This window comes from Cinclus cinclus, chromosome 3 (genome assembly GCF_963662255.1).
Source record: "Cinclus cinclus chromosome 3, bCinCin1.1, whole genome shotgun sequence".
Classification (NCBI taxonomy): domain Eukaryota; kingdom Metazoa; phylum Chordata; class Aves; order Passeriformes; family Cinclidae; genus Cinclus; species Cinclus cinclus.
The window spans coordinates 14,279,609-14,293,595 of NC_085048.1; the positions used below are offsets into that span (position 1 = coordinate 14,279,609).

A 13,987-nucleotide genomic window follows, 5' to 3' on the forward strand; every position below is an offset into this window, starting at 1 on the left:
CATCTTATGATAAAAAATGAGCATGCAGTAATTGAGTAAATGTTTGCAAATATTTTGCCACTGAATTTAAATCACAGATTTATTGCAATAATAAACATGAGAGTGCATCTTGGTAGTTAGTTAATTGAGCTGTGTGGGTGGTTAGCCTTTTATTTTTATTCAGATGATTTTGTATGTGAAATCACATTATTTAGTTATTTAGTCTGTAGTAAGAATATTGACCGTGGTCATCAGCTATCCCACGTGATCTTCACTCCTTTTGAAATCCCAGGACAATAACATCAGAGTGATGACACAGAGGTTTTTTTGTTCAAACTGAATATGCATGAGAAGCTGTCAAGAGAAAGCTAGGCAAAAACAACACTTTTGTTAAAATGCTATGAAATTCATGGAGTCAGAACCAATCTTTAAGTATTGTAACAGAGCAAAATGTGGTACTGACATGGTTTATGAAAATGCCACTCTAACATTCCACTATCAATATGAAAACCTGGAAGGTAAATCTCCTTGCAGACCAAGAAAAAAGTTAATTGGCTTAATATAGCCTCATCAGATGGAACATATTAACTACACTCTTCCCAGTCATTGTTGAAAGACTCTTGAATTTACATTTCCAGAACAGGAGATGACAGCACATTTTATAGTGTTGTCTTCATTTACATGAGGGATCAGGAGAGGAAGGCTTTTCAGGGTGGGAGAACAGACAGAGGAGCTGTGCAGACTCAGTTGTGTGGTTGCTCTGTCAGGATTATGGGCTGCAGGAGTCAAGACTGAAGGAGCTGCTGGAGCGTCTCTTGTATTTTGGAGAACAGTCACCATTCTGCTGCCATGGCTGTTGCTGATCCAGTGCCAGAACACATGACCCACTGCTGATTTTTATCTCATTTTCTACTGACACAACTGGCACAAGTTCTCTTTTGATCTGTCAGATCAGAAACAGATGTTGGGTAATTCAGCTTGATGATTTGAGGACAGGATTTGGTAATGCTAGGTATATAGTTGAACTCAATGTTAAAGGTCTTTTCCAGCCTGAAAGATTCTATGATTTACAGGTAGGGGCCCAGCAGCCAGATCCAGGCACCCCCTGATCTAACAGGGAAGCCTGAAAGTCATCCCATCATGTTTGTGTCACAGACTGTGGGACCATCCTTAATACCATATGATTAGGGTACCTTTATTCATATCTGATAGATATTTTTTTCTAGACCAAGCAGCAAGGGAGAAACTCATTCTATGATTCTTTTGTAGCAGAAAATTATTCAGCTGCATAGCTTTTTCTTTGTAAAACAAGACCGTTCTCTTTGCTTTTCCTCAGCAAAATGCTCTGTACCTCACCATGTGATTACAAACTCAGGAAGCAGACAGCAGAAGTGAAAGTTCAGGTCAGCATTAAGACCCTGTATACTCTCAGATGCCTCTGGAGTCAGTTGAGATCAAATCAAAATCGATGCAGCCCAGCAGGCAGCTGAAGTTCCAGGAATGTTCAAGCAGACACAAGGGCTGGGAATTCATTTGCCTAAACATAGACATTTATTATCAGTTCAGATGCTGTGAAGCACCTTTCTTGGCATCTTGAAGGCACTTCAGAAAGGCTCATGTGTTCCCTAGAGTGTATTTGCCATCCCTTGCAGGTGTCTCAGACAGCTCACCCTGTCTGGAGGCACTCCTGGACAAATTGCTTCAAGTGGCTGTTCTTGAGCAGAGGGATTGAACTGGGGAATTTCAGAAGGTTTCTTCCAACCTTAATGATACTATGGTTGCAGCTGGAAACAAATTCCAGTGCGATGGGCACCTGAAAGTTCTGCTCCACCAAAATCCACTGACAGTGTTTCAGTTTGATTCATTTGAGGATGTTTAGGAGTTTCATACACCATGAGATGCTCTTCACCTCCCTGGGGCAGAACAGCACTATGGGAAATATGAATCATTTCATGCCAGGCCAGGAAGGACACCCTCACCATCTCAGGTACACTGGGTACTAACATTTGAGTGACTGACTTCTCAGTAGTCACATCCTTTGAAATATTATGTAGCCAAGAGTCCAGGTCACAAAATCTGCACATCCAAAATTAATTCCTTCCATGGTAAGATAATTCCTTACTATGATATTGTGCATCTCCTTAGAGTATGCTACACTTAGCACTTCATGCTTTTGTCTGTTACACTGACAAGGCTGCAGCTACCTGGAACTTCCATGCTATTCTGGTACTTGACCAAGCCATCTCTAAACCTTTTCTTGGGCAAACTAGGAAAAAAACCAAACCAAAACAAAAATTACCTTTTGTATTATTTAAGGCAGGTCTTTTAGATTGCATCCTTTAATTCCTGTAGCCTTTACCATGAAAGTTTTTTAAGTCATTAAATACTAAAGTGTTGGAAGACCCCCTGAGTGCCAGAGGATGTGGCTTACTGTGATGGTGTGTGTCTTTTGTCACTTGATTAGAATGAGGCAGGTGAGCCAGCAGTTGAACTCTGGTGATCTTTCACTGGAGTAAACAATGTTTCCCATTAAATTGTAGCAATGGTACAGTCTGAACAGGAGAGAAAGCAGCGGAATCTAATTAAAGTGATGAGAAAAGCTGTTTGCACTTTAGTCTCTATGAACAAAACAATCCTAGAGACATGCATCTCAAATGCCCATTACCCTCCCTCACTGACTGTTAAGTAGGAAAAATTCTTACATTTTTGTACAAAACATTTTCTCACACAGTGACAGTGCAGCACAGGGGAATGCTTCATACATTCCCTGTGCAGAAGAGGAGCTGCAGCACTGGGTTGCAGATGAGGGTCATTGGGTAAAAAAACCTCACTGTAAGACACATTTCCAGTCCTGCAGCCCACTTCCAAGATCCCTGCCTTCCCACTGCAGCTGGAAGTGGCTTTTCCTCATCATAGGACCAATGCACAGAAGATCCTTTGTTTTTTGTTGCATCCTGTGTCTTGGATTGATGTAGCAGTGAATTAGGTTGAAATCTGGAATTTCAGATTAGTTTGCTCTACTCCACTTCTAGTTGTATATTTCCCAAGAATCAGCAGCGTTGGACTGCACCATAATATTTTTGCCTTGCTGCTCAAAATTTTTTTTTTTTCATTCTAGAAAATGTACAAATTTGGATGAGAAAGCTCAGCCCATAAGAGAGTAAATTATCTCCCTCTCCCCCACATCTATGTCATCACTATTATCTCATTTACCCTGGAACAGTAAGAAATGTAGAGGAATCCAGTTGTCTCAGTTTATTTCCCTTGTCACAGAACATCTCGTGATTTACCAAGTGTCTCAAAGCAATGTGAGCATTTCAGCAAACAGCCAGTTTATTTAAAAGTGATTGCAACTTCTTTAGTCACACTGAACAAGGCTTTTTATTTTTCCTCTAAAAATCTTGACAATAGAGAGCCATGAGTTTTTCAGGGTGGCACATGTTATCTTATGACAGCTTAGGCAGCAAAACCAAGTATCACTGTTAATGCACTGAAACCTGTGAGTCTCAGTCATGGACCTGAACATTATCACCCTGGGGCTGTCTACAATGCTGTGATTCAAAAAGTGTTCCCCTCCAAAAAAAACTTTGGCTTCCCTAAGGTTTAGCTGAGAGAAAAATGTTAAGTCTCCAAGGCGGCTCTACTCACCTTCTATAATATCTCTTGTACTTTGAGCCTCGTGGAATTTTGGGCAATAGTGTTTTCTCTCTGTGGGGTAGGAAGAGACAGACCTCTTTTGAGGGAGTATCAGACACAGCCATCCTTTGCCCCCACCTGCTCACTGCCAACCCGTGCTTAGAGGGCAGAGTGGAGGGAAGAAGAGAGCCTTGGATGCCTTTCCTGGCCACTCTTGGGTGGCTGAGCCAAGCTCTGCTCTGAGCCAAGCCTGAATGCACCCTCCCCAGTCAGCACCCCCCCCACCCCACCCCCCCCCGAAGCTCACTGAACATCTTTACAGCTTCTTTGCACCTATTTTCCAACTCAGAAACATTGTGCAGTCATTTTGTGCAGATGAGTTGCATCAGATATGGGATAGCTCACTTTGATGCATCTTTGAGACGCTCAGGTCTCGTGTGAGCAGCTGTGACAGTAAGAGCCCCAACTCGAGGAGGGCAATAACAGCACCAGTGTGCAAGGATGTAGTCCAGCTGGCAGCTGAGGTTCACTCCTCCAGCCAAGGCAGCACAAATGTGCCCTGTGTGAGTCACAGCAGGGATGATGTTGTACGGCAGCAATTAATTTGTTTCTAAGGCAAACGAGTCCAAATGGTAAAGGCTTCTGCAAATGGAATTTACTGTTCCAATGTAAATAAGGAACTGGCAAACAATAACCACTCCAGCCTGAAAGCCCAGCCAGCAATTGGTTGACATTTGGGATGCAGAGAGTTTGCAGATTCCCCAGGAGTTGGAGAGGAGCTGTGTTTTGCAGCAACAATTGATTTATTACTGTGACAACGAGTAGAAATAGAAGGACCTGCTGGCAGACAAGGGTGTGATTTGTTCCTTTGCAAACAAGCAAGTGGTGTCCAGCTGGCCAGTAGCCATTGCCAAGCAAAAGTCATGGGGAGGATGCAGGTTTTATCTCCTCTCTGCTTGAGTTTTGCCCCCTAAACAGTGATGGAATTAGGGTGGGGGTTTTTTTGTGGTTTTTTATTGTACAAAAACAGACTTGCAATTAGTAATGTTTCTACAAGTGAATAAGTAAGGGGGAGTCAAAGGTCAGACTGTCTTCTAGATATTTCACTTCTCAAGCAGTAGGATGACTCTTCATCTGTTATTCATGAGCAGAAAGTAATTCCCATTTGTAATGCAGAAGCCCCTGTAAGGACCAATCAAGGTCCCATTGTGCTGATGCCTGACTGGGGGCGTGAGCAGAAAATTGCTGGTGCCTGCTTGGATGCAGTTCAGAAACATCCATTTTTTTGCCATGTAAGGTTTAACATGAGCACATTCTGATCAGCAAAGCACGTAAGTGCACGTTTAAAGCAATCTCTTTCCAGCCAAATGCTTCAGTGTTTCAGTCCTCTCAAAGAGAGGGGAATTTAAATGTGTGCAAAAATGTTCAGCTGGGGCTGAGCATTCAGACAGGGCTCTTGCATATGGGCCTCACATCTTCAGAGTGTTCCATGCATGAAAGAGAGTTTTATTCTGATGCAGGGTTTGGGGGATGAGGGGACAACATGCCCATATGAGGTTTTAAGCCAGTTTATTTTCTCTCCTGGGTGTGTTCTAAGCCTGCCTCACTGAACCGACACCATTCAGAGCTGCACTTAGTGGGACCACACCAGTCATTTGACATATACGTAAGGGGTGGGAGCATCAAGACAGAGGAATGATTTCCATTTTCTGAAACAAAACAATAAAGTGTACTAGAGTGAAATTAAGGTATGAAGAATGAGGGTGAATGAAAATAAAAACATGACAGTGAGAAGAAATGTCTGATTATGGAGTAATCTTGATGGAACAAGGGAAGAAACCAAAACGGCATGTAGCATTTCATGGCAGTTAAACTGGTATAGACTAAATCAGAAGGGTTAATTCTTTACTGACAGTGGACAAGCTTAGGGGGAGAGCTTATGGAGACTTAGGGGGTATGAGTAGTTAAAATCAATAAAACAATTAATACGTCATTTATGTGAATAGGGAGAAGAACATTTGTGGTGTATAATTTTTTCTGCTAAAGTAATAATAAGAAAAAATCAACAGAGACCAATAGCTAGCTACAACTACTTCATATTCTGGATGTTGTGTAAAATAGCCATTATTTACTATGCTAGTAAGCCTGGAAAACATTGACTTTGTAAAGCTGATAACAGTAATGCAGTGGAAATATTGTCTGGGATCAGTGGAGTGCATCGTACTGATAATTTCCCTGTAATGCTCTTAAAGTAATTGAAGCTGTAGTTGGTTTCTTCACAGTAAAACAGTCTGAGGCTGGCAGTTTTAGTTTACTAAAACTTCCCTTTGCACTACCGAGCAATTTGCTACCTTCATGCAGTGTCTGCTTGCTTGTGTTTCTGTGGCTTTGAGAGCACTAACACAGAACCTGTGAGCTCTAGCACAGACTCCAATGAACACAGGTAATATCCATTTTTAATACATTTTGCTACTGTGAAAGTGTACAGGTTACTTCCTTATACAACAGGGAATCAGAGCATGTCATACTTAAAACCCAAAGCACTGGGGTCAGCATTTCTGTGCATCATTATAAATGAAATCAGTAAAGTGATGCACTGAAAATGAGAGGGTTTTTGTACAGCATAGCATTCAGTCTTTCTTTCCATTTTGAGATTTTATTTTTAAAGAAACTTGTCCACTCAGACTCCTCTAAAGATTTTCCTTCCTTTCTGCTTCCATTATGTAACTTTAACTGACCAGGATGATTTAGCAGTAATTGACTGACAGCATGTCAAAAAGATATTGAGGGTAACCTTTACATGGGAAGACAAAAAGCAACTTTAAAACACTGGCAGCTTTCTTACCTACAAATGAAAGCAACAAGAAAAGGAACAATTAAGTGGCACAGCTTCTCCTGGAGCTCTCAGACCTATCCATCATTTTTATTTTCCTCTTAGCAATTTACACAAGCTTGCCTTGTATATTAGCCTGGCTCACTTGGCTCCATCATTCCCTATAAAATTCCTAAGGCAGGGAAAGCTCCCACTGAATTCAAGCCTAATACGGTTCATTGCAGGAAGAGAAACCAATTTTGGTTTCAGTGAGGTATCTACAGCTGAAGCAAGTGTGTTTAAGATACATTGTCCTGAGCTGACTTTCACACCAGTGTTATGTTCCTGCAACTCCCAGTGAAGTTTGGCATACACCAGGCAGTGCAGAACTTATTGCCCACATCATTAAGGACCCTCTGTCTCAAAGGGAAAGTGTCTTGTGAAAGTTGGTGTGGAAGGAAACACTAATATTCCCAAGTGGACAGTCTAGGTAAAATAGTTGAATGTAGAGCGAGCCAGTTCCTCAGAAACCTGGGTGAGTAACAAGTGCATTCTCCTGTGCATGTGCTCAGTAATTTCTCCCTGTGCAAGTAAGGAATTGTAAGGTTTTTTGGTGGATATTGTACCAAGGGCTGCATTGAAAGGCAGTAGGGAGGAAGTAATTCTGCCTAGTATAATTCACAGGGGACTCTGCTCTATTTGTTTGAGCATATCTGGAAATGCAGACGTGGCTAGAAGAGGTTGTGGGGTTTTTTCACAGAATCACAGAATATTCTCAGTTGCAAGAGACCCACAAGGATCATCAAGACCAACTGTTAAGTGAGAGGCCCATATGGTGATTAAACCCACAACCTTGGCATTATTAGCACCCTGCTCTAACCAACTGAGTTAATCCCAGTGGACTGGTGTCTTCTAGTATAGTTAGTTGTTAATTTCTATTCCTTAATCTCTACTTTTTATGGATATTTGAATGTTCTGTTTCAACAGACACCTGATTCTGACTCTCTTATCCAGTCTCAGGTGAGAATTTCGGGTAGTTATTTGAAAAATCCATATATAGAGAATATTTGAGACTGAAAACAGTCTTGGTTTCTCCTCTTTAGCATTTTTATCAGCTACATTCAAACACTTCAGGCAAAAATAAATCTGCCCAAAGGATTACTGAAACAGCATCACTATCAGCTTCACCTGCAAAAAGTGATGAGTGCCCTTAGCACAGTGAGGGACAGATGGGCCATGAAGCCTTGTCCTCAGTCCTCCCTCTCTTTAATAGGAACTGGCTCTGCCTCCACACTTTCACATTCCCCTCAACTCATGCACTGACCAGAGAGGCCATTTCAATTAACCTTGTGTGGCACTGCCACACCTGCAGGACTGAGACACTCTCCCACATGCATGACAGCAGAAAACAGTGGTGTTCTACTGTTTCCCATAATTTTGTTGTTTTTAAAAAGTCTCTTCAAATCATAGATACATGACAGTCCAACAATAAAATCCCAGCTGCTGATGGCTGCTTCTGCCTGAACCTGAGCATGTCTCCAAAGTGAAGGTGGCTGTGACATGCCAGCCAGAGCATGGTGTGGGCTGATATACTAAACTAGACTAATGCTGTGTGTCACTAAATATTCCCACACACTAGAAGCAATTTCCACTCTATTAAGTTCTACTGTTTATGGTGTCCAGGAAGCCAGATACAAGCTTCATTTTACCTACAGTTTAGCAATCATCACCAATCTACCACGGGGTGTGTTATTAAATTAAGACTATTGAATCGGATTCTGCTGGCAGCTATTTGATGTCAAACCTGGATTAATCCTGAATTTACAGCTGTGATTGATGTTATTTGGGAACAAAAAGTTTTTCTTCAAGTTTTAACTCTGTATATTACAGGCTGTTTTAAAGATTTGAAGTTTTCTAGAAGTAGTCAGGGCTGGCTGCTAGGACAGATGTCTCACTGTAACTTGAAGGGTAACTTCTCAAGAGGACAGTTTGATCTACTCACTGTGCTCTGATATTGTTTGCATGGTGAACTGAGGAACTTCCATATGAGAAGGGATATCAGTTAAAATTACAGTAGCTCTGTTTTGTTCTCCATAGTTCTGGTCAATGGGTTTTCCATAGAAGAGTACTATACTATATTTCTTTCCCAGACTCCCAATTTCCTATGTAAACAGTGACCCCTTTCCTTCATACACCTGTGAGTCCAAAATAGAGTCTTTGTGCAGCAAGAGTAAGGAGAGATGCAGGTGGTTTATTCAGAACATTTTGGCACTTGCATGTATTCTGACTTTCCCAGTCCTGGTAGAAGGGCATTAAATACTAGGGACAGGGCTCCCCTGAGAGACAGTTGTGCTACAGAGTTTCCCATATATGTCTGGAGATGCTCTCACTTGGAATGCCTTACATTCACTAATTAAATTGCATAGACAGCCAAAGTGTCCACAAAGTGCTTGTGAAGAGCTGGATGTGGGGAAAGCACTGCTGGGTTGAGTGGTGCAGCATGCTCCCACTTCACCCAGAGCACAGAAATGAGACCAACAACAAGCATGGGGCAGTTTCCTCTTTGGAAAGACTTCAGAGCTTGTCCCAGCTTTGGACTTGAGAAAGTCCTGTGTCAAAGACTGGGGATGCCATAGCCTTTGGATTGTGCTTACTCTCTGAGAAAGGGTTGCTCCAACCCTCCCCTCCCATCCCCAAAACTTCCAGATTTTAAAATTCTTTTCTTCTTTTAGACTACCTTGTAATAAAGGAAAATCAGCTCTGCTGGGTTGTGTAGAATATTAAAACAACAAGCAACCCCTAGGTCACTCCATTCTTTAAGGACCAGAGCCTTCTGTCCAGCCCTGATTTCAAAGCCAGTGGTTTATGGTAATTTCCTGATCTGCAAGAGGTGTCCCCCCCAGGGACCCAGAAAGCCTCTTGCTTTGCACATTCAGATTTACCTGCTCTTCTCCAGTCTCACCATGTGCTGCCAGCCTGCCCTGTTCTTCCACCACTGCCCATGCTCCTGCAGGATTTCCACACCATGAGCAAGGCAAATAGGCAGGAATCCATCCTGCCCACACACAGCCTTTTGAGAACACATGACTTAGAGCAACACATCCAACAAATAAGGTCCCTAGTGCAGCAAGACACACTGAGACCTGTCTGGGCTAGAGCAGCACCAAGTTTATCTCAAAACTCTTTCCACACTGTCAGAGGATAGGCAGAGACCAGTGCTCAAAGGCATAACTCATTGGAGAAATTAGCCCATAAACTTATTTCTGATAAAAGAGGTTTATTTTTATTTAATGTCAGGTTAAATAAATCCCAAAGCACGGCAGTGAGGATTTAGCACTTGCAGTGTTAAACTGTACTACTTAGTACTAACACAGCTCTTTCCTCATTCAGGAAAATGCTTTTGACAACTTAATTCACTCTCAGCTACCCTTTGCATGTCACAAGCAAAGTCAGGAGCATTTAATATTCCTGCTGATAGATAAGGTTGGACTCACACAGCTTTGTTAGTTTCCTTCTTCTCATAGCCTCAGTACCCCAGCCGAATCAATTTTTGCTGGTTTGCAGCCCATACTTGTAACCTGGAAGCCTTAAGCAGTGCAAGGGACAGGATCCTGTCCCTTAGATGAGAGCCAGCTGTGGTCCTGGCCAGGCAGCCACGGAGGGGAGCTGAGGCTGTTGGTAAGCAAGGAACAGGTCTCAGCAGATGAGACAGAGTGAGAGAGCAGTTCTAGAGGCTAAGAGCTGGGACGTGGAGAGCAGGATGGGGTGAAGGAGTGCTTGGTCTGAGTTATAGTGGCTGTTTGTCTTAGGCAGGAGAGAATTTGGGACAAATGCTGATAGAAGGATTCAGGTACAGAAATGTTTAGGCATTGTTTGAATTATCTTACTTGATGGAGATATGTAAGGAAGGACATGGTAACATGATGGGGAAGAGGACACTAGGTCAGACACAGGGCTGGGGCATGGGGATATCCAGTAGGTGTCCCTGGGGATGAGCAATTTGAGGCGTGAGGGGTAATGTTAGGAAAGGCTTTCAACCTAGGGAAGCAGGAGCTGATATCCATGCTAGAAGAGGTACAGGGTGAATGGTGCTCCTGAGGTGTAGCTGTCTTTTACTGCTCACCTGCTCAGCCCTTACGTGCCACCCCTGCTCCTAGCAGGACAGGGCGTTTCCCCACCAGCAGACACATTCCACTCTGCCAGGGAAAAGGGACAAACAAGGTGCCAGAAAAGAGTACAGAGCCTATCTCTCAGCTCTGTGCCCCTCCAGTCACTGCTCCTGTGGGGTGGATGACCACAGGCCCATTGCTTGCCCATGTCCCAGGAAAAAAGTCCCAAAGACCTGCAGGGGGATCTCGGGCACAAGGTGCCCAGGGATAGGTCATGGCTCATGTTGCTGCATTTCACCTGGGCAAGGGGCTGTGCAGCACAGAAGGGAACAAATAAAGACAGCTACTCTAGCCCTTAAAACATTTGGGATCCTACTTCTAATTTATGTAAATATATCTGTGTGCCAGTGCTCCCCTTCCCTCCAAGCTCCCATAACTCCCAGTTTCGATGGATTTCTCTGGTACACACCAGACCTATTACACATACAGTTTTTACATCAGCTGAATTTAGACTTATGTAGATGCCACTTGCTTTTGGAAAGGATAGTATGTACACACTGGTGTTGATTAATTAGTATATCAATTAATGAAGAAGATACTGATTAGTGCGTACTACTTCCGTAACTAACATTTACAAAGTTTGCAGTTATTATAAGGGAAAAATATGTTCTTTTTAAAAATAACCTAATAATATGTTTATTCAGCTAGATATTTTTATGATAAATCAGTTGAAGACTATACTATTTTGTATAACTTCCTGTGTACTTGCTTTCAAAGAGTAAAGTTTCTTATTTAGAATTATTCAATTTAACTTCCTTAAAAACTTCCCTTGACTTAGAAGACAGTTAAAGACACCATGATTTAACTTACAGTATTAAAAAGCTGCTTAACTATAAATCCTTAACTATAAATTCCATATATAAACCATGCTGTAATTAATAGCTAGAACAAATATTTTTAAATTTGAGCCTTAAAATACATTGATTCTGTTCTGCATCTTTGCTCAAAATACAGTTTAATGTCCCATTGAAAATGACACTTTTTCTGGAAAGAGGAACAGAAACCTATCCAAAAAGTTGACCCCAAAGTACATTTTACAAAACAGAACCATTTATTCACTATAATATTCTGCGCACAGCATATGCTGATACTTTCAGTATCTCTAGGCTCAAACTGCTTGTAACATTTTGCTGTCAGCCTGAATCTAATACAAGTGAGAGGCTGTTTTAATTTTTTTAAGGAGCAGTTGCCCTAGCTGCAATGGCATTGAAGAGAACCTGGAAGACACAATCTGTGCGATGCTGCTCTTTATTGTCACAGGTACAAAGTTCTGATGTGGCAATGTTGCACATTCAGGTCATTGAACATTTATGGATCAGGAAGGACTTTTGAGTCTCTGAAATGGTTACAAATGTTTTTCGGGGTTTTTTTGTCAGAACACACTCACTATAAGCAGTCTGATCTCAGTGGAGTCCTACTGTTTTATTTTGGGTTAATAACAGTAAAATCTTACCAACTGTTGATGGAGAAGCCATGGGGTTAATTTATATTCATGTTGGAAAAGCAAAGCAGCACTCCCTCCCAACTCTGACAGATCTGCATGTCCCTTCCTTAGCTGATTGTCAGGTTGTCCCGATCTGTAGCTTAGCGCTGACAACAGCTCACAGTTTATTTGCAGCTTTGAAGCCTGGTCCTATAGTGTTTCTCTTCTGACAGCAGATGAATAAAGGTGTCACTGTGGGAGACTTTTATCCGGCTGCTATAAAAAGGACCCTCTTTGCCTTCCCTTGAAGGATCCTCTAGTTCACTTCTGGAGCCTGTGGCTTTCCCCTCAGCAGAGTTTAGTTCCATCAGCTCCAATTCATGTTTGGCAGCTGTTTCTAAAACTCTCTGTTTATTGTAATACCTGACAAAGTTGTTAATGATGGGATGGATGGGGAGGGCAATCGCTATTACTCCACAAAGAAAACTGATGGCAGCATTCAGTTTTCCTAGTGTTGTTTTAGGGTAAATGTCTCCATATCCAACTGTGGTCATGGTAATGATTGCCCACCAAAATGACTGAGGGATGCTTTTAAATAAAGTTTCGGGATGACTTTGTTCCATGGTATAACCTAGGGCAGAAAAGACAAAGATTCCAACAGCTAAGTACATGAGGAGCAGCCCAAGCTCCTTAAAGCTGCGTTTGAGGGCATAAGTTAGGGTCTGGAGCCCTGAGGAATGCCGTGCAAGCTTGAAAATCCTTGCGATCCTCATGATGCGCAGTGCCTGGACAGCCTGCTGGACATTGCTCAGCTCCATCAGCTTGGCTCCCAGGTGGGTCAAGGTCAGGCTGACGTAAAAAGGAAGTATTGCTAGCACATCAACAATGTTCATGAAAGAAAAGGCAAAGTGGAGTTTGTTGGGAGAGGAGATCAGCCTCAGCACATACTCCATGGTAAACCATCCTATGCAGGCAGTCTCGATGCTCTCCAGGGTCGGGTGCTCCATACGGTTCCCCTCTGCATCTACCACCTGCAAGTCTGGGATGGTCCCCACACACATCACAACAGAGGAGATCAAAATAAACAGAAAGGACAGTACAGCAATCACTCTAGCTGGATAGGATGATTCTGGCTTCTCCAGAAATTTCCAGATGCACTTTTGGCACCTTTTCCAGCGACTTTCTGAGGCATCTATTCCCAAGTCATCCAGAATGAGTTGCACCCTTCGGGCTATTTCTTCCAGTTCCTCCTTTTTTTCACTTAGATGAGCTTTGCAGCAGTCATCCAAAAATTTCAGATCCACTTTCCAAAATTCCATTTCATTCTTGAAACATATGGGGCATATTCCTTTCTTCATGTGAATTTCCCCAAAGTAGTACACATCAATAATGCATTTGAAAGCATCTGGATCTCTGTCAAAGTAAAACTCTCTCTTTCCAGGATCATAGTCATCACAGAGGGAAAATATGCTATCGTATCCCCCCGATAAACAATTGACCAGCTCTGCCAGCCGTGTTTCTGGGTACTGATTCAGGTTATCTCCATAGAATACCTGTCTAACCCCACCGACATTGACTACAATCTCCATTTCTTCACTTTCTTCTGATCCATCAGTGTCCACATCTGGAAACCTAGAGTCACCTGCCATTTTATAATTGTTTTGGGTTTTGGTTGATTTTTAGCCCGTTGTTTGGTTTTCCAGATTTGTGGTTTCAATCTGTCATGAAAGCAAATCAGCACTGAGCCAGCCCTGTTTACAAATGTCACCAAACTGACCTGGAGTCCTGGTGGGAAAGGTTACTGATAGAAACCTGCAGTCGGGAAAGGCCGGTGAGGAATGCAACAAGCTGCAGGGAAAAGACAAGTCATCGGGCTGCTGTGCCTGCAAGCAGGATGTTAGAAAGCTCCAGCAGACTGGAAAGAGAAGAAACAATTTAATAAAACTCACCACTCTGTTCAGTGCTCGA

At 42.5% G+C, this 13,987-nt stretch overlaps 1 protein-coding gene across 1 annotated transcript; it reads right to left on the reverse strand.

Annotated features, from left to right (window-relative positions):
* Positions 1–12,204: 12,204 nt before the first annotated feature.
* Positions 12,205–13,668, reverse strand: KCNF1 (potassium voltage-gated channel modifier subfamily F member 1). Its single transcript, XM_062488476.1, has one exon. The coding sequence runs from the start codon at positions 13,666–13,668 to the stop codon at positions 12,205–12,207; it is 1,464 nt and encodes a 487-aa protein (XP_062344460.1).
* Positions 13,669–13,987: the final 319 nt, after the last annotated feature.